This window comes from Tauraco erythrolophus, chromosome 9, assembly GCF_009769465.1.
Source record: "Tauraco erythrolophus isolate bTauEry1 chromosome 9, bTauEry1.pri, whole genome shotgun sequence".
Lineage (NCBI taxonomy): Eukaryota > Metazoa > Chordata > Aves > Musophagiformes > Musophagidae > Tauraco > Tauraco erythrolophus.
Window position 1 is genome coordinate 21,630,770 of NC_141473.1, and position 25,912 is coordinate 21,656,681.

The 25,912-nt window shown below is 44.5% G+C and overlaps 1 protein-coding gene across 2 annotated transcripts in view; it reads left to right on the forward strand.

Moving 5' to 3' along the window:
- The first annotated feature begins 217 nt into the window (after nt 1-217).
- Nucleotides 218-25,912, forward strand: part of MARCHF8 (membrane associated ring-CH-type finger 8) — a 102,402-nt gene continuing 76,707 nt past the window's right edge. Inside the window, exons 1-3 of one of the 2 annotated variants that reach the window (XM_086616591.1) lie at nt 20,226-20,309; nt 23,988-24,036; nt 24,128-24,306. In XM_086616591.1, coding sequence (XP_086472717.1) covers nt 24,211-24,306 — 96 coding nt within the window. In that variant the 5' untranslated portion in view covers nt 20,226-20,309; nt 23,988-24,036; nt 24,128-24,210. Of the gene's footprint in view, nt 254-20,225; nt 20,310-23,987; nt 24,037-24,127; nt 24,307-25,912 lie in introns of those variants that run through there. The other variant, XM_086616592.1, reaches the window with a different exon arrangement.

The window sequence follows — 25,912 nt, forward strand, 5'->3', positions numbered from 1 at the left end:
CGTGCTCCTCCGGGCCATGGCGGCGGGGGCGGGCCGGGGCGGGGCAGCGCGCTGACAGGCAGGCCGACCGGCCGGGGAGCAGCGGTAAACAGGAGCCGGGCGAGAGAACCGGGAGTGCCCCGGCCCCGCAGGAGCCTCCCAGTCCCCGGCGCCACGGCCCGCCGCCTCCCGGCCCTGGGCATGGGCAGCAGCAGCAGCAGCCGCCGCAGCCGGAGGAGGAGCCGCCGGCCCGGGCCCTGTGCGGGGCACCAAGGTAGGCTCGGCCGCCGCCCCGGCCGTGAGGAGCCGCCGCTTCCTCCGTGGGGGCCGAGCCGGGGCCGCCGCCCCTCCGGCGTGGAGTGGCCAGGGCTGGCGCCGCCGCCGCGGGGAGCGAGGCCGGGCCGCGGGGGTGGCCCCGGGCGAGCTGCCCGCGGTGCCGCTCGGCCGTCGCGGGGACCGCCTGCCCCGGGGGGCGCTGCCCTTCGGCCGCCGCTAGTCCTGCCGCCCCGGGCCCGGCGGCGGGACCGCCCGCCCCCCCGCAAGTGAAGAAGCTCGTCCTGGAAGCGTGTCGGTGCCGACGGCGAGCAACGGGCGGCCGTGCGGGGGCGGCGTGGCCCGGCCCGCGGCTGCCCCCCGTGGGACCGGCCGCCGTGGCGTGGCGGCTGGAGCAGGGGGAGCGCGGCGCGGCCGCGGGGGTCGTCTCTGCCGGCCTGTGGGGCGGGGGCTGCGGCGGAGCCTCCCGTCGTTGGCCGGTGCAGGGGCTCCGCTCGGAGAGTTGAGGGCTGTTCCTCTGCTGGAGCTGAGGAAACGGCACCTAATTCCCTGGTAAGAGGCTTTCCCACCTCCGTCGTCTTTGTCTGCTCAGCCTTATCTCGTCTGGCAGCGCGCGTTGTCGCTGGGAGCATTAGTGTCGCTTCGGAGAGACAACCGGGGCCGGTCAGCTGGTGGGAAAGGCGCTGCGTGTGCGCTGGGTCTCCCGTTTGGAGGCGGACCCGAATTTGCATTGTTAGCGAAGTGGAACGAAGATACATCGGAGATAAAACCGTACGCAAGATGTGCTGGTCACACGTGTTCGTAACGAATCGTGAAGTTTCACGGCAGACTGAGAAATAGTCAGAATTCCTTCGTGGCTCCTGGAGCTAGTTGGCAGATAGAGTAACGCTCAAGTTGTTCTGAACTGTAACGCTTAAACTTTTCCTCTTTTTAGTACGCTGGAAGCACAAGCAGAGCTAGAATTGTAACTACCGTGCCAATGCAAAATCAGTTTGTTTCAAACTGCAGTGCAAGAGGGCATACAGCTCGGGCTTTGCAGTCGGCAAAGGGCACATATACTTCCGAGCATAGCAAATTTGTGAAATAACCCAACAGTGTAAACGTACAAGGGACAATTTAGGTAGAGTGGAGGTGGAAGGAGGTCTTGGAAGGAAGATGGGAGTGGAAGAGGATAGCTGATGTGACAATAACACTTCAGCTGAAGCAGCAGGGCTCTTCATGAACTTTTGCTGTTGAAATTAGTTCTGGAGTAGTGTCAGATGAGGCTGAGGTCAATCCAGTAATAGTCCTAGTCAAAAATTTTAAGAGGAAAGAAGTTTGCTTTGAAAAACACTTATTTATCAAACATAAGATGTTTTCTTTGAAATCTATCAATGCTGATGAATTTCCACTGATGCAGAGTTCTGCTAGGTCTGTTACTGGACAAGAATTGCTGGAAACATCAAGGGTCCTAGCTCAAGGCTATGCCCCGAGTGCCCAGGATGATACCTGCTGTGGGGTGTCGGAAGCTGCTCAGCTGTGGCCCAAACGTTTTGGTGCCAGACTCCCCTGAGCAGCGCTGTAGCTGCTTGGAGAAAGTGAGACATTCCTCAGAACTTAATTCTGCTACAGATGCTGAAACTGATGCGACTACTAAAGTCTGAACAACTGCCCCTTTGCTGGGGCCTTCAGGTAACTTTGGTTACAGTCTGATATGAACTTAAAAAATTCAGAATTCACTGAACGTTTGTTGTTTTGGTGGTGAGGTTTTTTCATTGTTTGTTTGGTTTGTTTTTTAACTTGGCTTTCAGCTAGCCCTAGTCAGTTTTGCTTATAGAGGTAAATTAGTTGAAAAGAAGCATTTTCTGTTTTGAGGTGTCAGATCGGAAGAAAGGCTGCAACCTTTTTTATGCTTCACTGTATGGATATGTGACCAGAATTAGTGGAGGTGTCCAAATGAGGTAGTTGTGATTCCAGTGCTAGAAAATCCATCCGTTCCCTGGCTGCTTTTGCCCAGTCTTAAGTGTCATAAGGATAGATTAATTTAGCACACTGGATGAACTTTGTATATTTTCAGGATGATTTTTTTTTAAATGTTATTTTACGTCTAACCTTTTGGACAAGCAATGCTCCCGTGTTCAAGGGTGAAAGAACTCGATCTTCCCAGCTGCTGAGGCTGTCACACGTACTTTGGGCAGTGTGCCAACGTCCCTTTTCTGCCAGCCTGATTTCCTTACTGTTCTTCCAAACACTGGTATTAGTGGGGGAGGCTGATGACTGCTGGAGCGTGGCAGCTCCCAGTAAGAACACTGCTCAAGGAAGGAGTGGTAGGTTCTTGTTACAAGTCTTGAATTGATTCTGCTATCTAAGAAAACGGAGTCTCCTGCTATGGCTATTTCCTGCCATACATCTCGGTAGCAGTCAGCCCTAATGTGACTGACAGCCAGCTGCAGAAATGGTGAATAGAGTGAGCATGGCCATTTGCCAGGAAAAATGAGAACAGGAATGAAGTGTCGTCTTTTTTATTTTATGTTTTGTTTTGTTTTGCTCTGGTCCTGTCCTTCCTCCCTCCCTAAAAAATACAAGGAGCTCTTGATCCTGCAGAAGTGTCTAACTAGTACTCTGTAAGAGGCTGTAGCTGGGCTACTTTAAAAAAATGAACAAACTTTGAAGGAAGGAGCTTGCAGGAACCCTGGACATCATTGTGCTTGGACTGTTTCTGCATGTGGCAGACAAATAGTGAACAGCAAAGCTGCAGAAGGCTGTAAAGAACGGAAAACTAAAAGTCTGGGAAAAACTTCACTTCTAGGTCATAAGGTATGAGAGGGAAAATCTTCCTGGGGAACAAACTATCCAGTTACTGCCTGCTCCAGTTCTTTCTCTGGAGCACCTTGTGCTAGCTGCTGCAGGAACTGAGTGAACCACGTAAACCACACATCAAATTCACTTTATTAATTCTCATAGTGAGACAATACTCATGCAGGGCTTACCATGACTTCTGTTTTGCTGACTTGTGCGTTGACTGCAAAGGTCTGGTGGCAGCTCACTTTGGCATAGCAGAACTGGCATTAAACTTGCTGGGTGGGCGTTGTTAGTAGGGAAGTTTCACAGCTCCACATCCTTTAAACCCCCTTCACTAATTTAGGGTCAGTTTTACTAGTTTTATTGTCTTGCTTTTCTGAAAACACCAGTCATCCAAAGAACTCATTGTTTCCAAACCAGATTATTTTTTCACTGCTTACCACAATATTTTTGTAGGTCTTCTATGAGGGAATCTAACTACATTCATGTGAAGCATTAAAAAATGAAATAACAGATGACATGATGTTTGTTGATTCTGGGGTAGGTAAACAGACAAGATGCCCTTGCAAGCATGGTCTTTTTGCAATTAAAGATACGGTTTAGGAGCTGTGTTATTGCTAAATGTAACTCATCACCAGACAGCCAGACAGTTCACAAACAGCAAGAGATATCTCAACTATCAGCAGTTTCTAGTAGTTGCAGTTTCTTTCCCCAGGGACCAGGGGGAAGGCTAGCCTCTTTTATGTGCTCAGCTGATGATCAGATTTGTGCTCAGCTGATGATCAGATTTGGACTGTTTTAGATCAAAGATATATGTAAATGACTGTTCAACTTCTCTACCTTTTAAAATAGATTCCTCTGTAGAATTCACCTTTGATACCTACGGACAAGTAGGGGAGCTTAGTAGCACATCTTGAATTTAACCAGAGACCTGGCAGAATGTCGTGGTTGATTGAACTTGATTGAAAACAGTGTTGGAAATTTTGATGCCAGGTGTATGTCTAATAGGTGTAAAATACTAAACTATTCTAGAAATTGTGGCTGAGATTTCCCACAGTTTGATGAAATCAAGACAGCTAGTAGATGAACACTTTATCCCTGGAGTCTCATTTAAGGATCTCAGTTTTAAACCTTGCAGAATGCGTGACTGGAATCAATATAGAATATAAGTATTGTATATTTCGGGACGGTATATCCTATGTATCAGTTAGGCATACCTTGATATCTGCCCCTTAAAGTTTCTGTGTGTCCTTCAAAAAGCATCAGGAGGACAGAATACATGTCACCTGTCCAATTTGCCGGTGAGCCTGTTCATGAACAAGTGCAGCAGACTTTCTCTTTGAGAGAAGAAATGTTTGATGTCATTTAACAGGTGACCGAAAAACCACTAAGGATGACTTTGTCCCCCAGTTTGGCCATGGCTTCAGTAAAATCGTGTGTTTATGCACCATCAAGGATAAGATATTCATTACAAGGAATAAAAATATTCCCAGCTGTTCTTGCCTGAGCGGGTAGCTTGACTTCTGTCATGTTCTGGACATAGGACAAGAAACATTTCTTTTTGAATCAAAGGGTTAGTTGAATAAGACAAAGGGGAAGGAAAGAAACATAGAGGGACTTAAGGTGACAAACCAAAAAAGGAGGAGGAAAAAAAAGAAAAAGAAAAGAGAAAAAAAATGGATGCAAGGTTACAGACCAAGTTGCTAATTTTTGAAAAAGCATACAAATCCTTGGTGCCACCCTTCCTCTCAAGTGTATTTTATTTTTAAAAAGCCTTTCAGTTCCTCTTTATTTTGTGTAGATGGACTGTGCCTGCAAGGAAGAGTATCTGTAGAAAAAAAACGCTTCTTAATAGATACGCTTCCCCTGGGTCTGATCTGCTGATTCTAATGACCAGAATAATTTGTCACTCAGACTTCTTACTGCTAATAACTCTGTGCCATCGGTGTAGCTTGAGGAGGGGGCATGTGCTTCTGTTCTTGTTGCCAGAGTTGGGTTTTAAGTTCCACTTGCATGTTACACAAGAATTTATGTGGGGACAGCAGTGGGGGGTCCACATGTTGCTGTGACTCCTCGCTCCGAAGGTTACTGAATTCTAGACATGACTTTGGGTGGATTTTGCCTGCATTTGAGTAGTATTAACCGAACAGGAAGCAACAGACTTGCTGTGTACAACCTGCCCTGTTGTGCCAGTTAAATATTGAGGAAGCATTCAGTCAAATCTTGCTACTGGAACTGCTTCTCTTGGCAGCAGGTCTGAACTTTGGCTTTACCTTTCTGGGAGAATGCAGGTGATGTCATGAGGATTATTAGTGGAAGCTCCTTGTCTCTCAATTACTGCAGGGCTTACAAAAGAGATGCCTTTGTTTAATTTCATTCACAATGACCTCTTCAGGCATCTCTTAGTGGAAGAGCCTGCTTTGAAACCAGAGGGGGCTGTAGCAAGACAAAGAGCCATCTCTGCCTATTTATATATGCTTTCACTGTCACTAGCTACTCATGTCATCCAAGACAGAGGATTAATCTCTCTGATCCCTCTATTTCTAGTTGTAAAAGCGCAATGTGCTGTTGAGGGTGATTGGCTACTAGGCCAATCCTTGTTACAGTCTCTTGTAACTACGAATGCAGAAGGGGAAGGCTAATGGAAAAATGTAGCATGTTTCTGTGTGCAGGTATATATTATTTTTTCTGTGTATATATATATTTACAGGAAGATCGATGTACTGAAATACAGGGAGTGATGCAATACAGGGCTCTGCCATGCTTTAGTAACACGGACAACATTATAGCAAGAAATTCTTGCAAATGCCTCCTCTTGCCCTATCCGAGTGTGGTTTTGTCTCCTTCTTGCCTGTTTCCCATGGCCTCCTTCAGCAAACTAGTCTTAAGGCACTTGCACTTAACAGCATGATGAACTCTGCTACAATAGAAAGTGAAAGTTGGCAGTGGCTTTTTTGTTCTTAGTAAGCCTGGTGAAGTCTGACATACCAGAGCAGCGTGAAGAGCACTAGGTAATAGTTTACTGTAGGTGATGGCAGAGGGGACAATACACACGGGAGCAGTCTGGCTTTTTCTGAAGTTAACAGTAGGCTTTGGTTTTTCCTTCCTTTCTGGTAAACAAAGCGAGTCGCCCTGTAGTTCTGCATCCAAAATGTTGTTCATTTAAATGTGATTGTTGTCGTCATAGCTTGCAGGGTCATTTTCATCTAGAGCTTGCCTGCCAAATCTGAACTGGAAGTGCCAGGACTAGCAACAACAGTTGTTGTCAGTGGTTTTTCTCCAGCTCAGTCTGCACGTGTGTGTGTGTACACATGCATGCATATAGTATATAAAAAACAAGTAGACTGAAGACTTGCAGAGGAGCTGCTACTCTTTGACATTGCAAATGATCTCTAGATGGAAGGGTTTTCTTATTCCAAATAGCATAAATGCATACTGAACTAAGTGCTGTCTTGTTGCAAGAGAAAACAAAAATCTGCTTAGCTCTAAAAAAGAAGAGGAAGTTCATTCGCAGCTAGAAGTTTGCTGTGAGAGACAGGAAATCTGCGTCTTATTCCTGCTTCTGGCCTCTGTTTTCTGTTTTAGCTGCTTCACCTATCCATACCTTAGTGTCTTGCAACTCAATTGTCAGCTGTATCATGTTTTTTGTAAGGTTCTTGGATTTTTTTAAAAAATATATATTTTTTTAGCCTGCTTTCCAGCGGGAAGTGAGCTTATGCAATCACACTGCAAGTAACTTCTGAACCTGTTGGCTCAATGTCAGATATTTTCTGGAACATTAGATGTCACAGGAAGAATCTAAATTGCCATGTCACAACCTAGAGCTGCAGCCTCATCCTGCGCTGCAGCCCATGGAGATAGCACTTTTTTAGACACAAGGGTGTCACATGGGTGAGTGGCCCTTATGAAGCCTGCATACAGGTTACCAAACTGTAGGATATCAGACTATGCTAATCCTTCTGCCCATGGGATGGCCGCCTTCCACTGCAAGGCGTTCTGAGAGCCTAGGGGAAAAGGTTAAGTATTGTTACTAAATTAGAGCTGGCAGGGTGCAGCAGACTTCACAAAATTAATGTGGCACGGTGCAGCAGACTCTTCACAAAATTAATGTTTGATAAAATAAGGGGGTGGAGGGAGGAGAGATTCCCTTGTAAAATTACAGGGTTCTTGTCAGGCTGGCTTGATCTTGGGAATTAACAAAAAAAAAGTAGCATGTTTGTTTAAAAATGGAAGGGGATTTTTAACTTTGCTCTTGACATAACAAAGCAGAAGCCAATAAAAATGAGATCAAATTTCAGCCCTCTAAACACATCAGTGTTCTTATGCAATGTGTCTTACTCTATAGCCTTGAAACATCTTGTTGCTTTCCGACATGAAAACTCCGTATATTGCCTTTTAGCAGTTCCTTTGCATGAGAAGTGTTATTTTGTTTCTGTGATTCTGGTGACAGTTGTGTTCAACTATTTTGAACCCTTCATCCTAGGGTCAGACCTGGCAGGGGAGGATAACTTCTGACTGAGACAGCTAGAGTTAGGTCTTTCAAATGTTGTGAAAATATTCACCAAGTTGCTTTCATCACAAGATTGGAAGGCTTGAAAGGTCTCCGTGTGGTTCTGTACGAGCTGCTACATGCTTTGGCAGGTGTGTGAGAGAGTCCTGCTCTGGTACACCTGCAGAGCTGTGCAGCTCTCAAGGCTTTTTAGAGATGATGTTCTCTTTATGTGCCTTCCTGGGAGTGTAGGAGAGCTGCGCTGTGATGTTTTCCAGACAAATTACTGAGAAGGTGGGATTCACAACTCTGTTGTATTTTCCAAATGGCAAGAGGTTCAAAATTACTTCTTTGACCTTTCCTGATCCGTCTGATTGCTTTTTTAATTGAAACGTGTGGCTGTTTCTCGCAAGGCAGTGTGTAAGTGATAGATCAGAACTGCATCTTCAAAGCTGTGTGTCCAAAGCAGCAGGAGATGGCTCTGCCAGAGCCCTGTGCCTCATACCAAGATTGCCTAAGTGCTCCTTGCATATTTTACCCCTGCTCAGTAAGGCTGCATCTGAGATGTAAGTAGTGAAGTGTGGAAGCATCTCCTCTGCATACCTACATGCCAAATGCAGCAGGGTAAGTCTGATGTATTCTTTGTAGTCTTTTGGTCCTTTTTTTTCTTCCCAGGATCAGTCTCCCATAGTCAGCATTTGTTTTTTTGGGGACCTTGAGGCACTTGCCTAGGCCTGGCGCAGATACTTTTATTCACTAGTTGATATCAGCTTCTCCATCCACAGGGCAAGGAGGATCTCAGCTCAGTTGCTGTTGAACTCGTTTGATTCAAGATAAGACTTCTCACTCGATTTCCTTTGTTAGTGATACCCTGGCAAGAAGCAAGCACAGGATTGTGTGGTCCAGCTGCCTGAGAGCAAGGAGGCGAGTCAGGATCAGTTCCTTATATAGAAAGGGGATTAGATATATCATGCATTTTATTTTTGGCTGTGATCTTCCATTGTGTCTGTTAGACATTTGTTACGGTTGTTTGCTTTCTCTGTGTACTTGAGCTCTACTTGTCAGCTGGGACACGTGTTCAGTCTGTCTTATCCATCTTTGCCTACTGGGAAGTTTTTCAGTTGGCGTGTTCTCACTGTGCAGTGCTACAGGTGCTTTGCACAGACTTGGTAGGCCCGTGATGCCCTGCAGGCATCCTGCGGGTTAGGCTGCTGGTTGGCGGCTTGTCAGCTGCCTTGTCAAGTCCTCCACAGCTGCTGTATTGAGGCTCTCCAGTTTGTAAGACCTGCATGGGTTTGGCTTAGCCTGTCTTTATTGGCCGTGCTTGCTGGAATTCTGAGATGAACCTGCAGGGATGGGTTTGCTCTGGGGTAGATGCACTGCTCAGGGAAGGTATGTTTGCCAATTGCATCTTGGTGCTTCGGTATTAACTCCCTTTCCGCATGACTCCACAAACTATATACTCATCCCTTGTCACGCAGTTTGCATTGCTGCTTCTGTGAATGAGAGAGGAGAAACTCAGAGGGCTGATGATCCGGACTCTGGCCTCATTTGAGCTGTATCCTGTGTGGCTCACAGATAGGTCTTCATGGTTCATGTAATCTGACTACGGCATATGAGAGACATCTGAGCCAGCAACAGGGAATTTAATAAGATGATGAAACTGTTGGGTTTCAAGTCTGTAAGTAGTTTTTGTCAGCAGGGGATAGGAGTGGAAAGCAGCCTGACTGTACACAGCACATCCCACTGAGGTGAGTAACGTGGACATACTACACCACAGACCTGCTTTTCTGAGATGCTGTTTATTCTCAGTTTCCAGCAACCGCTGTGAGTCAAGGAGAGTTGGCAAGTTTCTGATCCAAGCCTTTCTTCCGTGTGCCTTTTCTTCTTCCTGTGTTGGAATGTGCCAAAAAAAGAAAATTATCACTGGCAGACTAAGTCATGCTTTAACCTGGTGAGCAATAAAACAGCACAGTATGCTGTCGCTGGGCCTTCTACGACCCCTTCTGTAAAAGATGCCACTCCAACATGGCAGCTGTCAGAGGGATGGGTTACTCAAGCTTGTGTCTTCACTGCTGGTGTGTGAAGGTGGCTGTGCCTTTCCAGACCTCTTCATCTCCCCTTGCCATTCTTTCTAGACTTTGATAAAGAAACCTGAAGATCTTAAGAAGTCTCTTGGCTGAATGATAGCTGCTCCCTTTTTTCTCTCTTCCCTGCACAGATGACCGATAAATGATGGCTTTTGAAGAGATACTGGATATTACATTGAAAGTTGGTGTGTAACATGTACTCTTAGGAAAGGCAGTGACTAATTTACAACTGACTACACCTCCAGCTCAATCAGGCGATGGCTAAAAATAATCCGCCTCTAATTCCACGGTTGATCTCTAATCTCTAATTAGAGAAGTATTCTAATTCATAACCTGCAGATAGGACAAGATCAGAGACTGAAGTAATATCTCTGTTTTGCCAGTTGGGAAAGTCTGGGCAGAATCGGTGTTTGAGAAGGGAATTTTGTGGATAAACTGGGTGCTGTAATGGTGATGGAACTGACTTTGCACTGGATTCATGCTGTCTTTGCCCCAGCTAGATGCCGTAGGGTACGGTTTTGCCAGCAGTGTCTTTAGAAATTCTCTCTAGAGAATTTTTTTTTTTCTTTAAAAAAACCCTACCCCCACTCCAAAAAAAACAACACACCAAACATGTACATATGTATTATGTTTTTGTTTCCTGCTTGAAGCCATTAGGTAGTGTTGGTTGAGCATTGTCAGACAGCTGCCTGGCTTTGCTGCAGGAGCAGCACAACAGGGAAGAGGGAGCGTTTTCAGCGGAGATATTTACTCTTTTGTAAAATTGGGATCTGAATACTTTTTAGCCTCCTTTTGCTTTCATTTCTATGTTAGATGGTTACTGTCCTCTGTAGTGGTGCAGTGAGAGATCAGCTGGCCTTGCTGAGCTGTGAAACTTGTGTTTATTCTGTGGGAGGCGTAGGGGATGTGAGATTGTACCAAATTACTTCTCAGATGGAAAGTGGTGGAAGCTTTTGCCATCGCCAGGTAATACCATTCACTGAATAGCATGTGTCCCTGTAAAACAAGAAAAGTTACTTCCTCCAGAACCACAGCTTTATACCTCATTCAGAGAGAGCATGGCTAATGGAGAAGGACTGTGTCAGGCACAAGGTCACTTGTGACGCAGAGGAGACCGTGCTTGTTCCTAAGCACAGTGCTGCCTCCTCTAGCACCCAGAGACTGAAGGGAATGATTGGGCCCTCCAAGGAGAAAGCAGCAGTGTTTTGGTCACTTGTGGATTTCTGTCACTTTAAAAATAGCAGAATTCGTATCCTTCATCTTTAAATACTTTATGACTGTCTTGACGCTGCTGTACAGCCCAGGTGTGGGAGCCTGTGCCAAAGATGGGACTGTCTCTGCAGTGGAACATGCCAATGGTTTTAAGTGAGCAGAAAACTGGGGAGATTTTGTCTTGATTTTTCTAACATCTGTTGCATTTGGAATGGGGAGTAGTTTCCTTTTTTCGATTTAAAAAAAACCCTGTTGAATCTTGCACTTGCCATTTAAAAATAGTTAAAAAGAAACATGTACTTATCTCTCCATTAGCCTGATTCAACAGACACTCAAATCATTTGTCTGTAGTAATTTTTTTTATGAACTCTTTGGAAGAGCAAATGTCCCTGAATATCATTGTAATTGTAACTGCTTAGAGAAGGAAGCCACATGATCAGCTGGTATGGATCCTGGAAAATATGAAGAAAAGCAGGGTGGGGTCGGTTGGGTTTCTCTTGCTGCAGCTCTGGATGCAGTTGGTGCAAAATTCTGATGTGGCCTCAACAGGTTCAATACTCCCCTCTTTCCAACAGTATATTTTCCTCTGGGACCAATGAGATTTTAGCTAAAAAAAAAAAGTTTTTCTTCTTGCCTTCAATTTCAACAGATACCTGATAGAAACTGCTGTTCCTTCCAGGTTTTGTCTTCCTGAATGTTTCAGATTTCACAGTAGTGCTCGTGTGCACCAGAGTTGCATGGGCCTTATTTAGCACACTTTGCTTATCTCTCTGGCTCGTGTCTAAACTAATTTAAAGCAAAGAGCATCTATTAGGGGAGAAGGCAGAAAAGCCACTTCTGCATGTGATTGGGTTGAAAAATGCGACATGTCAGTTAATATCAGTGATGTGGCCATGATCCTGAATTTGATTTTAAGCCTATTTGGACAACTTTCAGTTTTCACTGATAAAGCCTCTTGTCTTACTGCCCAAGCTGTGGAAAGAACTAGCAGGGACTGTGAGGATGAACCACCGCCCACTGTACTTGAAGAGCAGGTTCGGGAACATCTGAGGAACTTGAAGGTGCACAAGTCCATGGGACCTGATGAGATCCATCCGCGGGTCCTGAAGGAACTGGCGGATGAAGTTGCCAAGCCACTGGCCATTGTATTTGAGAAGTCGTGGCGGTCTGGCGAGGTCCCCGATGACTGGAAGAGAGGGAACATAACCCCCATTTTTAAAAAGGGGGACAAGGAGGACCCGGGCAACTACAGGCCGGTCAGCCTCACCTCTGTGCCTGGCAAGGTCATGGAGCAGATTCTCCTGGGAACCATGCTAAGGCACATGGAGAGCAAGGAGGTGGTGGGTGACAGCCAACATGGCTTCACCAAAGGCAGATCGTGCCTGACCAACTTGGTGGCCTTTTATGATGGGGTGACAGCATCGGTGGACAAGGGTCGACCAATGGATATCATCTACCTGGACTTGTGCAAAGCTTTTGACACTGTCCCACATGACATTCTTCTCTCTAAACTAGAGAGGCATGAGTTTGATGGATGGACCACTCGGTGGATAAGGAATTGGCTCAATGGCCGCACTCAGAGAGTAGTGGTCAACAGCTCGATGTCCAAGTGGAGACCGGTCACGAGTGGCGTCCCTCAGGGGTCCGTGTTGGGCCCGGCCCTCTTCAAGATCTTTGTTGGTGACGTGGACAGTGGCATGGAGTGCACCCTCAGCAAGTTCGCCGATGACACCAAGCTGTGTGGTGCTGTTGACACGCTGGAAGGGAGGGATGCCATCCAGAGGGACCTCGACAGGCTGGAGAGGTGGGCCCGTACCAACCTCATGAAGTTCAACCAGGCCAAATGCAAGGTCCTGCATCTGGGTCGTGGCAATCCCAGGCACAAATACAGACTGGGCGGAGAATGGATCGAGAGCAGCCCTGAGGAGAAGGACTTGGGAGTACTGGTGGACGAGAAGCTCAATATGAGCCGGCAATGTGCTCTTGCGGCCCAGAAGGCCAACCGCGTCCTGGGCTGCATCAAGAGGAGTGTGGCCAGCAGGTCGAGAGAGGTGATTCTTCCCCTCTACTCTGCCCTCGTGAGACCTCACCTGGAGTACTGCGTCCAGTTCTGGAGCCCCCAACATAAGAAGGACATGGACCAGTTGGAGAGGGTCCAGAGGAGGGCCACGAAGATGATAAGAGGGCTGGAGCACCTTTCCTATGAGGACAGGCTGAAAGAGTTGGGGCTGTTCAGCCTGGAGAAGAGGAGGCTCCGGGGTGACCTTATAGTGGTCTTCCAGTACCTCAAGGGGGCCTACAGGAAAGATGGGGAGAGGCTATTCAGGAGGGCCAGTTGTGATAGGACAAGGGGTAATGGTTTTAAAATAGAGGGAGGTAGATTCAGATTGGATATTAGGAAAAAATTTTTTACCATAAGAGTTGTAGAACACTGGAACAGGTTGCCCAGAGAGGTGGTGGATGCTCCATCCCTGGAGACGTTCAAGGCCAGGTTGGACGAGGCCCTGAGCAACCTGATCTAGTTGGAGATATCCCTGTTCCTTGCAGGGGGGTTGGACTAGATGACCTTTGAAGGTCCCTTCCAGCCCTAACCATTCTATGATTCTATGATTCTAACTTCCCATATCAACTTCTTTTACTTGTCATGTGGATATACAATAGCATCCCAGAATCTGTTCCACCTATCACCCCAGCTATCACAAGGTTCCTTGTAAACCATCTTTTGTCTGACAGTGTGTTGCTCTCTAATGGTCTGGGTTTATGCCCACCTTTACTCAATACTAGGAGATCACTCGAAGCATCTCCTGGACAAAAAGTAGAAGTCATTTAAGCAGTAGAGAAACAGAGCACTGCAAGTTAGCCTCTTCCCCAGCAGCAAGAGACCTGTGCAATTTTCTGGGTTTCTCATAAATAGGCACAATTTCTCTGTACTTCACTCTGGGTACTTCACTCTGTCTGAGCAGCCTTCTGCAGCTGCCTCTGGTTGACTGGTGATGAGCAGCTAGTGGTTGATAGACTTCAGAAATGCTGCCTTAGTTCTAGTGACAGAAAGCTGCATTGGATTTGTTTTAATAGGGTAGTATACAGATCTTACAAGTGCATAAGAGTTGGTTGGTGGAGTTTTGTGCTGTTTCTCTAAACTTTTCTTAAACTCTCTAAACTTCTAAATATTTGTAGAAACGAACGGACTAATATTGGATGGACAGAAAGGGTCAGCATTTCATTACTGAACCGAGAACGAGGACAACGGGTGAGGAAGCAACCACTGGACACTGGTTTCTTGTCTGTGTAAGAAGGCAGTGATTTAAAGAAGTCCACAGTCATGTATTCATCTCGTGATCACATCCAGTGACTATTTTAGGTACGGTGCGGATGAATGGCCCTTTATAGACTGTGGTAAGGAACGCCTTGTCTGTGGGGTTCCGTAATGCCAGTCCCTTCTTTTTGGGTGGCACAGAGCACTGTTGTGGATGTAGGACGGGCAGAGCCAACATAGGCGTGCCAGTGTACTCGTGTGAAATAACACCCTAATGAAGGGAAACTGTTTGTGCTGATGCTTCTCCGGGGCCAGTCCATGTTGGTGTCAGCACTGGTGTGGGGAGCCGGGATGAGGGAAGCCAGGCTGTTTGTCAGCTGTCTGAAATCAGTTGCCTGGCCTTTAAACTATACCAGGGACTCTTGTGATAAGAAGGGCACATGCAGCTTTTTTAACTGCGCAACACATCCCATGATAAGATTGCAGCCGGAAGAGGCCGTCTTGTCCTGGCAGTGGAGAGGAGTTAATTCTGTTCACAGACCTGAACTCTGTCCGTAGCCTTTGTACAGGATTACTTTTTAATGATAATGCTGTGACACAGAGGTTCTTAAACTCATTGTAGCATAATTTTCATTTTGAAATTGATGAGAAATACCGTGTTTGTCTGGCTAGTGACTGTCTTGAGTCAAGATCTGACAGTTTTTCGTGAGGATACAGGTGTGAAACTGAAGGAGTGACTCAGCTGTGTACTGCTTTTATTGCTTGTCTTGCTGTAGGGCTTCAGTCTGTGCTCTTGGTTGTACCAGATGCCGTATATTGCTGTGGTGAGGAGCAAACAGGAGTTATCTGTGTGGCCGAAACGGCCTGGGAGTGGGGGAGTGGAAGTGTTATTCTTCCATTGCACAGAAATGACTAAAGTGAAGAACTTAAATGATTGGCCTTCTAAACCACAGCCAGTGAGCACGCCTCTATATTGGTGATATTTGAAATAAAGTAAACGATGGGCATTTATGACTGTGGAACCCCTCAGCTGGTTATTCTGCCCAGAGCACAAGTTCTCATGCAGTTCGCAGTACTGGTCCTTCCCATGTTGTCCTCTGGAGAGAAGGTTCTTGTTGGACATTGGCGAATGTATAGGTAAGATACCAGCATGGAAAAACATGGAAACAAGAAAATGTGAAATAGACATGCTATGCCTGAATACACTTCCCAATAAAAAGTTCTCACTGAAAGCTGTTATTGCGTCAATGACTCATAGTATTCCCCTGTATTTAAAATGTTTTTAAAATGTAAAACTTTTAACTTCAGGCTATAGCAAATGACTCCTGATAGCTAGTTTTGCTTCAGAAGTTCCGATTGCTTTAAAATGTGGGAAATTATGGTCAAAAACATAACTTACCAATGTCATGCAAGTTTGTGGAAGAATTGAGTACCGGATGCTTGATAACATGCCCTTTCACTCTATACTTGAACTTTTGAAGACACTGGGTGTGAGCTCTCCAGTTGCATCATGCAAGTCCTAAAGAATCTGATTTATAGCTGTTTCCTCAGAAAAAGTTTAAAGGCTTGTCATAATGATCCAGAAATCTAGATTTTATTAAGACTTCCAGAACAAAGATATGTTGTGACTTAAACCTATAAATAAAGAGTTACCTGGCATTTAACTCATAAATCATTCAAAAGAAATACATTCTTATGTGCACGACTTTGGAAATTTCTTATTCACCCAGAGACAAAGCACAATTTCATACTTCTTCAAAATGCAGAATCATTTAGTCAATAGTATATTCTTTTCACTCTGGCTTAAGAGGAGTGTTTTGCCTGGTAGCAGTTAAACAATAGTGAAGAGCATTGCTTAGGCACCTGTTGTTCGTAAATAGCTTTTACCACTGTTAGCTTCTGATGTAATGGAAAATAAGTGACGTAGCACAGGATTTTCCTAAAAATGCATCATTGTTATCTGTGTATAATACAGAATGTGAGCAATGTCCTCAGTGAACAACAACGAGATTGTTTTGTTTCATCACTATCTTGCGTTGTAAATGTTTACACTGTTTGAGAAACACAGGCTTTCATTGTCTTCGATGCAAATTTATGCTTTTGTTTTTAATAACCTTTATTAATCTTGAAAATAAAAATACATAGGAATTTTTCACTGGATTTCAGAACTGATTTAGACTTTCATTAACCCCAAGAGGATTATAGTAGAGAATGGGAAGTGATCGTAAATTATCCATAGGTGGTACGTTATATCATGTGGACTTGTGTACTAGACTAGGAATTTGCCTGCAAATATGTGTTGGTGCAGATTTCTCTTGCTGGTCTATACATGTATTAGTGTGTCCCTCTTTCCATTTGGTTATAACCTTCATTAACGCTTTCTTTTAAAAAACATCGATCGTCATATGGAGTGCTTTTCCAAATCATAATGATCATGTGGGCATTTTTCTCAGTAGATTTACTGTTATTCTGGAGGTCTGGGGTGTTGCCTTGTCCTTGACATCACTTGCTATCTTTCCCTGTCATATTGTGGGTTTGTGGGTTTTGGCTTTTGCCCATGAATAGTGGGTAGGGGAGTGTTTTTTGTATCTGGTGGATGTACTGTGGACCCTTCTGTGCTGATTGCAGAGTGATCTGTAATTACAGGGGACCAACTGCAGCAACATTAGTGGGCCGTTCCCAAAGCTGTGTTCACAGTAATCTGGCCTTTTTTATTTTCCTTTTAATTAAAAAATTTCAAATTGTACGAAATCTCACCACTGCTCTCTCTAACCATTCCTGTGTGTTAGTAAGGAAAAGATGCATTGACCAGTGCGTCACCAGTGTGCACACTGTGATGGAATCCATGTAGGTTACTGCTGTGCAATGCTTTTGGACACGTAATGAAGAAGGAAAAACAGCTTTTCTCGAAAACTGTAGCTATAGGCATGGTACTGTGGCATGTATGACAATGAATATTATGAAGCAGCAAATCATCATCTGTATCTTTAAGAAAAATTTCATTTGAGCCATGCGATTAAGACAGTCTAATTTTTGCTCTGCAGGGTGGCTTCAGTGCCAGATCGGAGGGAAGAATGCCTCTTCTGGAGGGGGGCATTAATCTCTCAGGAGGCTGGTCTCTACTCATTGTGGGAGTTGATGATCATGGCTAAGAGTGATAACAAGGCAAGTCCCATGCATGCTGTGATATTACATCCTGCTTGCAGCAAAGCTGTAAAGACTCACAGCTTGCAGGGTGATTCATGTACTAGACCTCAGTTTGGAAGCACCTTGGGGCAGGAAGATGTGTTTAATGTGAAGGAATGAGATGAAATGATGATTATCTAGGCAAAAGAATGAGTGGCACCCCCTTATGCAAATTGATTTGGAAATTCGGTGAAGCAGGTAGAGCAACTTGCTGGCTGAGAAAAAAGCAGCCCTGGCTGTTGACTTCTCCCAGGTCCCCGCTGTTCAGGGCTTCCCAGTGTAGAGAATGAAGCTTCGGCTTTACCTCTGTTTCTTTTTGCTTGTTATAGTTAGAGACTCTCCCAGGGATTATTGCTGAGGTTTTTGTGGACTGTTTCATCAACGAATATACAAATGGAGTACTTAAAAATGTGCATTACCTAGCAGACCGCTGGTGTAGTTGAAGTAGTTCTGCCTCTGTAGCAGGAGCTTTACTGCCTGTGTGTGTGGAGAGTGCCTGGCACTTTGTTCTTTCCACAGGACAGCAGGAATGATCACTGATGCTACTGATTAAGGTAAGATGCTGTTAGTAGCATAAGCGGACAAAAGCAATCTTTTTCTCAAGGGACCATAATGATTCTGTTATTTTGTTATTGGAACAGAGGGAAGTGACATTTGTTTTCTCCTGAATGCTACCAAGCTAGTTCATAATTGCGCTTAGCAGCTGATTTGATTTGAAGGGGACGGATTTTTAAGCAATCTGTTTTTCAGAGGTGCAGATCCTGCTCAGCTTCCATTGAAATTAAGGGAGGGGTTTGCTAAGAGCTCTGGGACCATTATTTATTGATGGTGTAGTTTAACAGCTTGCTTCTCTAGTTGTATTATGCTTGTAAAAACAATCATATTTTTATTTTCGGAGGAGTCAGCCAGAGATGACAAATACCTCTATTTCTCTCTGTGTTGTGTGTAGTTGACAGCTATATATTCCTGTACATTGAGAAGCTTTCAAAGGGACGTGCAGAGGGATCTCTTGTCCCCTAAGCCTTTATTTTGATTTCAACTACATAATAACATTATTTTTAAAAAATTATTAGAAGAAAAACATTTTCAAGTCTTCAAGCTGATTATTTTTAGGACACTAGCAGGTGGAGGAAAGGAGGAACTGAGATAATAAGGGAGAAGTTGCAGCTAAGCTAGTAAACAATGCACGATATATAGGCAGAGGCGTAGCTGGAAATAGCAATAATCCAGAATTATATCTGCCTTGTCCAAGTACAAAGGTTCTTTTCACTTCTAACGTTGTAGTAGCCCTGAAATGTGAAAGATACTGCAAGGAAAGAAGTGTTGCTTTCTCTCCCCTAAGCTCCCTTGATTAGATTTGTTTGTCAAGTTAACAAATGCATGTGAAGTGCGTGAGGCTTGATAACATCTCCTAAATAACGCTGTTAACAAAGTACTGATTAAGCTACAGTAAAACAAATGAAACGCAGATGCAGGATTCTCTTTTTCAAAATGCACATCTGTCATCTCTAGAAAAGGATTATGTAAGCTACATTAGTAGGGGAGGAGTCCAGACAAACTCAAAATAGAATAAGTAAAAGCTTCAAACTGGAGCCAACACAACCTAATAGGATTGAAAATATTTGTGAATATGGAAAATGAAGTGGACAGAAAGTAGGCTTAAGCTATATCCAGCTGAAATGTCTGAGTAGGTAAGGAAAGTTAAGATGCACACAGGAATTTAAGGTCACTGGGTGAGAGCTTCTGTTACCTTCAGGACAATAACAACAAAAGCAAAAACAAAGGAGAATTTTTTTTATGGGGCTTTGAGATTTCCCATCAAGATCTCCAGCAGAAAAGCAGATTCCAAATCTGCATCAACAGATTATTTTAATTCTCACTAGGAGAAAGTAAGCCAGCTGATGAAGACGTTACACCAGCTAGCAGCAATCAGAGGTTTCTTCAGGAGGTTTCCGTTCCTGTTTGGGTGAGTCAGGTTTTGTGCTGTGTAGAGGGGAAGTTTCAGAAGACCAGAGTTCACGGCAGCGATCCACAAAGCCTCAGGACAGCACTTTTCAGCCTGCAGATGGTAGGTCCCCTGAAGCCCACAGGCTGCATCCATTCCATGGCAGGATTGTCACGGCAATGCGCAGTGCTGCAGTGTCTGGGTTATCTGGACAGCAGGGATCTGTTGCTTTATTTTTGACCCACCCACCCTGTAACAGATGATCAGACCATTGACCTATGTGATACAGTTCACTGTCGTTAATGGGAGGTTAGGGGAGCTGAAGAAAAGTGTAAGAAGCCTTGAAGCAGACTGGAATGGCTCACAGATGAAATTCCTTCCAATTCCCTTGTTAGCTACTATCATCTTGCTTCTACCACAGGTTCCAGGGTTTATCTTTCATGCATGTAAAGGCAGATTCTTTATATAATCCAGAATACCTATTGTACTTTAAACAGGAAAAAACCTGACATATTTAACTGCTATTTATTTTCTCCTCCTATGAGTAATGCAAAGCGTGTGTACACACCTACATTTATCCTCAGGATGCTTTTCTTTTGGTAAGGGTGGTGTACATCTGCAGCCAGTGCCACTACGGCTCCATAGCTTCTTCTGAATTTCTCCAGCATATGCTGAGTGGCAAGGGAGTACGGTGGACTTTTTGAAGTGTAAATGACCTAATAGAATCTGCATTTCATACTGCATGTTTTTAGATTCCAGTAGATACCAAACCACAGACAGGAAACCATGGTTTGTGCGTGCTTGTCCTGTTCTAGCTGGGAATCTTTGGCAAAGAGCAGTTTAGCCTTTGTTTTGGAATGTGTAATGGACAGAGAAGTCGCAGTGACTGGCAGGTGAGGGACAACGGAATAGCTTCCTCTACCTGGGTTCTTCCAGTGGCACTTCTTGCTGTAATGATCCAGCAATTTACAGACTGTTAGGTTCATCTCATGGCTGATTCATGTTCTTGTTTTGTCACTTAGGAAACTGAGGTCCTGATGGGGTGGATGATGGAAGTGGAGTTTCAAGCGGTCTCCCACCTGCTTCTGCTATAGTGAGGTTACCTGTTGTCAGTTGTCCCCTCTCATGTACTTAATGCTGATAACCCAGGGGAACCTAATTTTCTACTTCTGTTGCTGTCAGGAGAATTCCCTTGTTGCTGTTGCATTCAAGGGAATGCCCCAGCCACCAGTCCTGAGTCACATGCATGCTTTTCCTTCCTTTTTTCTTCTTCTCAACTACTTTCAGACACTCTTTGTCTCATTTCCTCTGAATCTTGCTGGTTTTGCTGCAGCTTCATGGCTCTAGCAATGTGATGAGGACCCAGCTGATGTGGTTCCAGGTGTCTGCTGGCATTTTTAGTTACTGTTTTGCCTGTCCTGCAGAAAGCAAAACTGGACTACCTGGCTCAGTGAAATCTTAGCTCCATTGAGCTAAGATCTCCTGTGGGCTCTGAGGCTAGAATTTTGACCTCTTTTGTCTTTTGAAATGGTATTGGTTTTTGAAGGCTCTCTGCAATGGCAGTACAGCTGGAATCTATTGTGGCTATAGATAAGGGGAACAGTAGAGCTTCAGGCTGACCTCTGTCCTGGAATTCCCATGTGCCCCAGCCAGATTTGCAAGAAACCTCCTTGGACAAGAGCAGTAGTTTGTGGCTTAATCTGTGGCTTATTGGCTGTTGGCAACATCAGTAAAGACATCTCTAGAGAGTCCAGCTATGAAAACAGGCTTAATGTTTTTTACAGTTTGCTGAATGTCCCAGCTCCTACAAGAGGTTTTCTGTAAGTATTTTACTCTGGTGAATGATATGTGAACAGCCATGGGGGCAGAAGGAGAATTGGATCCCTCCTCCTTCACAGGCTAATGAACACCCTGCCTATGGGACCAGAGAGGTGCATGCACCCACTCTCTCCCTATCCTGTCATCCCATGGTTACTTCAGCTTTCCAGGCAAAAAGGAGCTGGAAAGTCCCTCCTCTGTGAACAGAACAGCATCTACACCCATGGTCATGGGACTTCCTTTGCCTATGTGGTTTATGAACCAAATACCACACAGGGAGGAGGAAGCTGCGCCCTTGTCTAGCACTTCTGGGCAAGAGTACTTGGCTGTTGAGTGGAGGTGCTGTATTAATGAGGAACTCCCACTTTGTGCGAGGGTTGGCCTGGACATCTAACTGGAATCCTGAAGGGAATGTTGTATCTAGGAGCAGTCCCCTTGCCTTGGCATTTCTTTCCTGGAGGCCTTTTGGCAGGCCCCCAGTTTGGTGTGCTTGAAACTTGAATGCCCCTTCGCAGGTGCCCCAACTCCTTACCCCTGGATTGGGGAGCACGTGGTGTTAATTGAGCTGTAGAAAATGTCCTATGCAGCTTGTCATAACTTGCTTTGTGTTCAGTGGCATTGCTTTCCTGGCATCCTTGTCAGTTTTTACTTTGTACTGCAGATGGTCCATTGATTCATGTAACTATATCCTTTAATTAGCGCTGTGGAGTTAATGTGCTTCAGGTTGATACAGACAGGCATTGAGTGTGTGCGTTGTTAGGGACCTTCCAGACTGAGGATGCTACAGCGTGGTATCTGGGTTAAGTTTAGAGCTTTTTCTAAGCCATCCTTGAACAAAGGCAGGCTTTATTAGAGCATCTGCCAGGCTGCTTTACCAGAGGAGGGCTGTTTCATGTCATCTTTGAATATCTAATTGGATTATATCTGCTGCTTGAGCTCTTTCAAAGAATTCTAAGACATGCTATCCTCGAAGTACCAGCAGAGAAACTGGTTTGACTTGTTTGTCATCATCAGAGGGGTTTAACTGTGTTTTCTAATAATTTTCCGTGTTCTCTTTGTGGTAAGGACATGTCCTTGCCTGCAAGACCAGAACCTTTTTAGGGGGGCGGGGGGGTGGGGGGGCACAAAAAATTGTCTGTCTCCTTGGCTCAGCTATCGCTGGCAGTAGCATGGAACATATTACCTGGCATATTTTTATTGAAGCATAGCATTCTCTGAATTTAACTTCCTTATGTTTTCTTGGGAAAATACCTTCCCTTCCTGTTTTGTTTATTGCAGTTTGATATTCCTGTCTCAGCCCACATTTATCTCTCCTCTGGCTTGGCTCCTTTAGAGGATGTAGCTAAACAGGTGTGTGGAGGACCCCGGGAGGTTCTGTGTTTTCTCTTTATGATGTGATTTGATAGTGCTGGTAAGTCCCATGTTTCCCTCTGAACTCCAATAAGGAAGTGTTTTTGTTGTTGCTTGTTTATGCATATAGGTGCATTTTATTTTTATAATCAGTGATGCCTGGAAGTTATGGAGGCATTGCGTTCAATGTTTTTATGCATGCTTTATGATGCACCATCTTGGCTTCTATGGAAGTAATATAAATCCTGACCATGTGTCAGCAAGGCTTCTGAATTTGGCTGAGCACTCTAATAGGCAGATAGCATCCTCCAGCAAATGGAGTCTGTGATAGGGAAGCAGCAGGCATTGCCTGTGTTTTTGGTTTTGCTCATGACTTGCACTATGACTTTTGATAACTCTTTCCCTCTCAGTGCGAAGAGGATACTGGACTATCCTTCATATACAAGGCCTTGGGATATGTAATTAATTATTTTTTTTTTTTCCCCCAGTTTAATCAAAAGCAATCATAAGATTTGATCCTGTTTTCATTTTACACAGCTGCAGTACTCTCATGGAGTCTAATGAAAAGAAAACCAGACTAGCATCTTTTGCAGAATCAGAAACTTAGAAAGTTTGGCCTGCCTTTAAAACTTCCAATTAATCAAATATTCAATAAAAAATGTGTGCAATATAAATCAAGGGTATGCGCTAAGTGCTAGGCTGTACTACTTCCAAATTGTTAAGCAACATAATATATAGAGCATCTATCGGTTCTCTGTTTTCTGCTTTCACAGATCCAAAAACAATCAAAAAGTTTGTATGTTATGGAAACAGCAGAACAGTGCATCATCCAGTTGCCCTATTTAGTATAGTCCCTGCTGTGTTAATTCCCCTCTAATCCTTTCTCTAAACACAGGTGATTGTCTCGTTTGTGGCAGGTTACATTCCAAATAAATGCTCCATGATCCTACATGTTTCAAAAAGCTTTTTATTTCATGTAACTTCACTACTCTAATATAAAGGTATGGTGAATTCTGCCTGCCTTTCAGATTAGTGTTGCAAATTTTGGCTAATTTATGTCTGTCACTGTCTTTCCTATGTGTAATGCTTCCCTGTTGTATTAGTAAAAGAAGGATAAAGTGCGTGTAGTTCAGTGATTCCCGATTCCTAGCAAGGAATTTCTATTATGTTATTCTCTAATAGCCTTAAGAAAGGAACAGCTCACATGATGTATCTTTCTATTGCCAGCTGGTATATGTTATGTGAGTGACAGGGGCCAGATGCAGGACACTGACTGTTTTTGACCAAAGCTACGACATTCAGCCTGATTCAGGATGATGCCTGAGGCAGTTCGATCCAGTGTGGTGGGGCTGGCAGTTTAGAAAACTACCTGCATGAGCTCTGCTCTCTGCACCTCTAGGTAGCATGCTCCTGCTGCTCAGCTTGGAGATCTGCTCTTCCTCCTCCTCCCTATCCACACAGACTCGAGTGTGATCCCTGCCCTCTGGCTCTGCTCTTGGACCACTTTCAGAACTGGTTGATAATTTATTTATTCATTCCTTTGCATAAATTGTGCTCTGACCTGTCTAGTTCTAGCTCTTTAAAACTCCTGTGTCTTTTCTCACCCAGCCAGCGCACCAAACTCTCTCCTGTTCAAAATCCGGAGAGAAAATAAGAGGTACATCTCGTCCAATTGATGGCTTAGCTTTGGTTTAGAAGTAACTGTGTTTCAAGCTACTTTAGCATCATCTAATATTTTTATTTTTCAGGTGCAAGGCCTGACAATGGCACCGAATGAGCGCTGCTTTCAAGCCTCCTTCCTGTAAATGATAGGACCAAACAAGGCGGTGTGATGAACATGCCACTGCATCAAATCTCTGTCATTCCAGCTCCAGACGTTACCTCTTCCAGAGTCTCCAGGAGCAAGACCAAAGAAAAAGAGGAACAGGTACTGTTAGATACCCTTGATTTTCACAGGAAGTTACCTAAGTATAAAGTGATAGGGGTTATCAAATCAGACTGATTTTCTTCCAGAGCCCTAACTCCTTGCGTGACTGCTGCTTTTAGTGAAGATGAATGTTACCGAATTATCTCTTTATTCTCATATTCTCTATTTTAAAGCAGCTGGCTTCAAAATTCTAGAAATTGTTGTTGAGTAACTTCTGCAAAATGCAAGCTACAAACTTCTGTTTTGCATAAGAATTTAAGGCAAACAGGGATTTTAGATGATGACTCTAGTACCATCATCACAGAAGCTGTTACAGGTGTACTTTCTGAAAGTGTGAACCCTTATATGCAGCCATGCATCATGTTTTCCTTTGCTCTTGGCAGCATCTAGTAGCCGTCTTGTGGTTCATATTGACTGGAATGTCACAAGGAAGGAAATACATACCCATATGTTTACTGACTGTGCTGTTTTCTGAAGATATGATTTGTATTCTTAACTTGGGAGCATGCGTGTGAATGGAATCATTCTGAGGTCTTGTCGTGCTAATGAGAACTGGAATGCAAAAACATCTGAAGTGTCTAATGATAAGTCTAACAGAATCTAATTAATAGGCTACTTAACAATTTTTAATAGCATACTGTGTCTAGTCTTCATGTGTCGACCTTATTTACCCCTGGACTGTGTCTCTGATCCAGCCCAAAGACCTTAGTGTGCATCGTGCTTCAGCGTACACTGTACTGCATTGAATTTTACGTTGTCAGCTCCACAGAAACCTCTTTGTGGTTTTTTAGCTCTACACTTAACATAAAATCAGGTCAAGAGAGCACTCACATTATGGTACAACTGCAGGGCTTGTTTAATGGACTGCACAGCAGTGGTTAACTCTGAGGAGATCAAGAGTGATTCTGATTACAGATAGGGCGTAGCTTAATTATAAGGGACTAGAAAGACACTGTCATGTTTTGGAAAGGGATTCACTGAGACTAACTTCAGGTAGGATAAAAGAAATTGCTTCTGCTGTGTTAGGATCATCTGCCCTGACTACCCTTCTCACTTGTCAGCTGTCCAAGTTGCACCTACCAAAGTCACGAGTGAGTCAGTAAAAATAAATTGTCCCATTGTTGTTTTCTGGAGTCTTCTTAGTAACATCTTAAAATGGATTCTAGCCCTTCAGATTTTTAAACCAGTAATTAATTAGGCTGGCACGTTGCTGCTTTTGGTTGCCAGGACTAGGCAAGAAGTTATCTTCACAGATGAGGTGCTCTAAATCCATAAAGCACCCTGTCTCTGGACTCTGCTGGAATCTCTCACTTCCCAGCTGTCACAGATAGCCATCATCTGGGATTGTGCTGGGCAGCTCTCTAGGTAAGAGGGCTCTGCTTTTCCTCCCTTCAGTCCTTTCCTGTGTAGAAACTGTAAGTGCCGAGATGTGAGTGAAACAGCCTCTCTGCCAAATGCAGGGCAGTGGTGTGAATTAACTTGCCTCCCCTGGGTGATGGCGGTTAGGAGATCGATCAGATCAGAACGACTTGTGGTAACTCTGATGTTGCAATGAGCCCAGAAGTGGGAGTCCCAAGTCTCCTTCTAACCTGTTCTTCATTTTTGA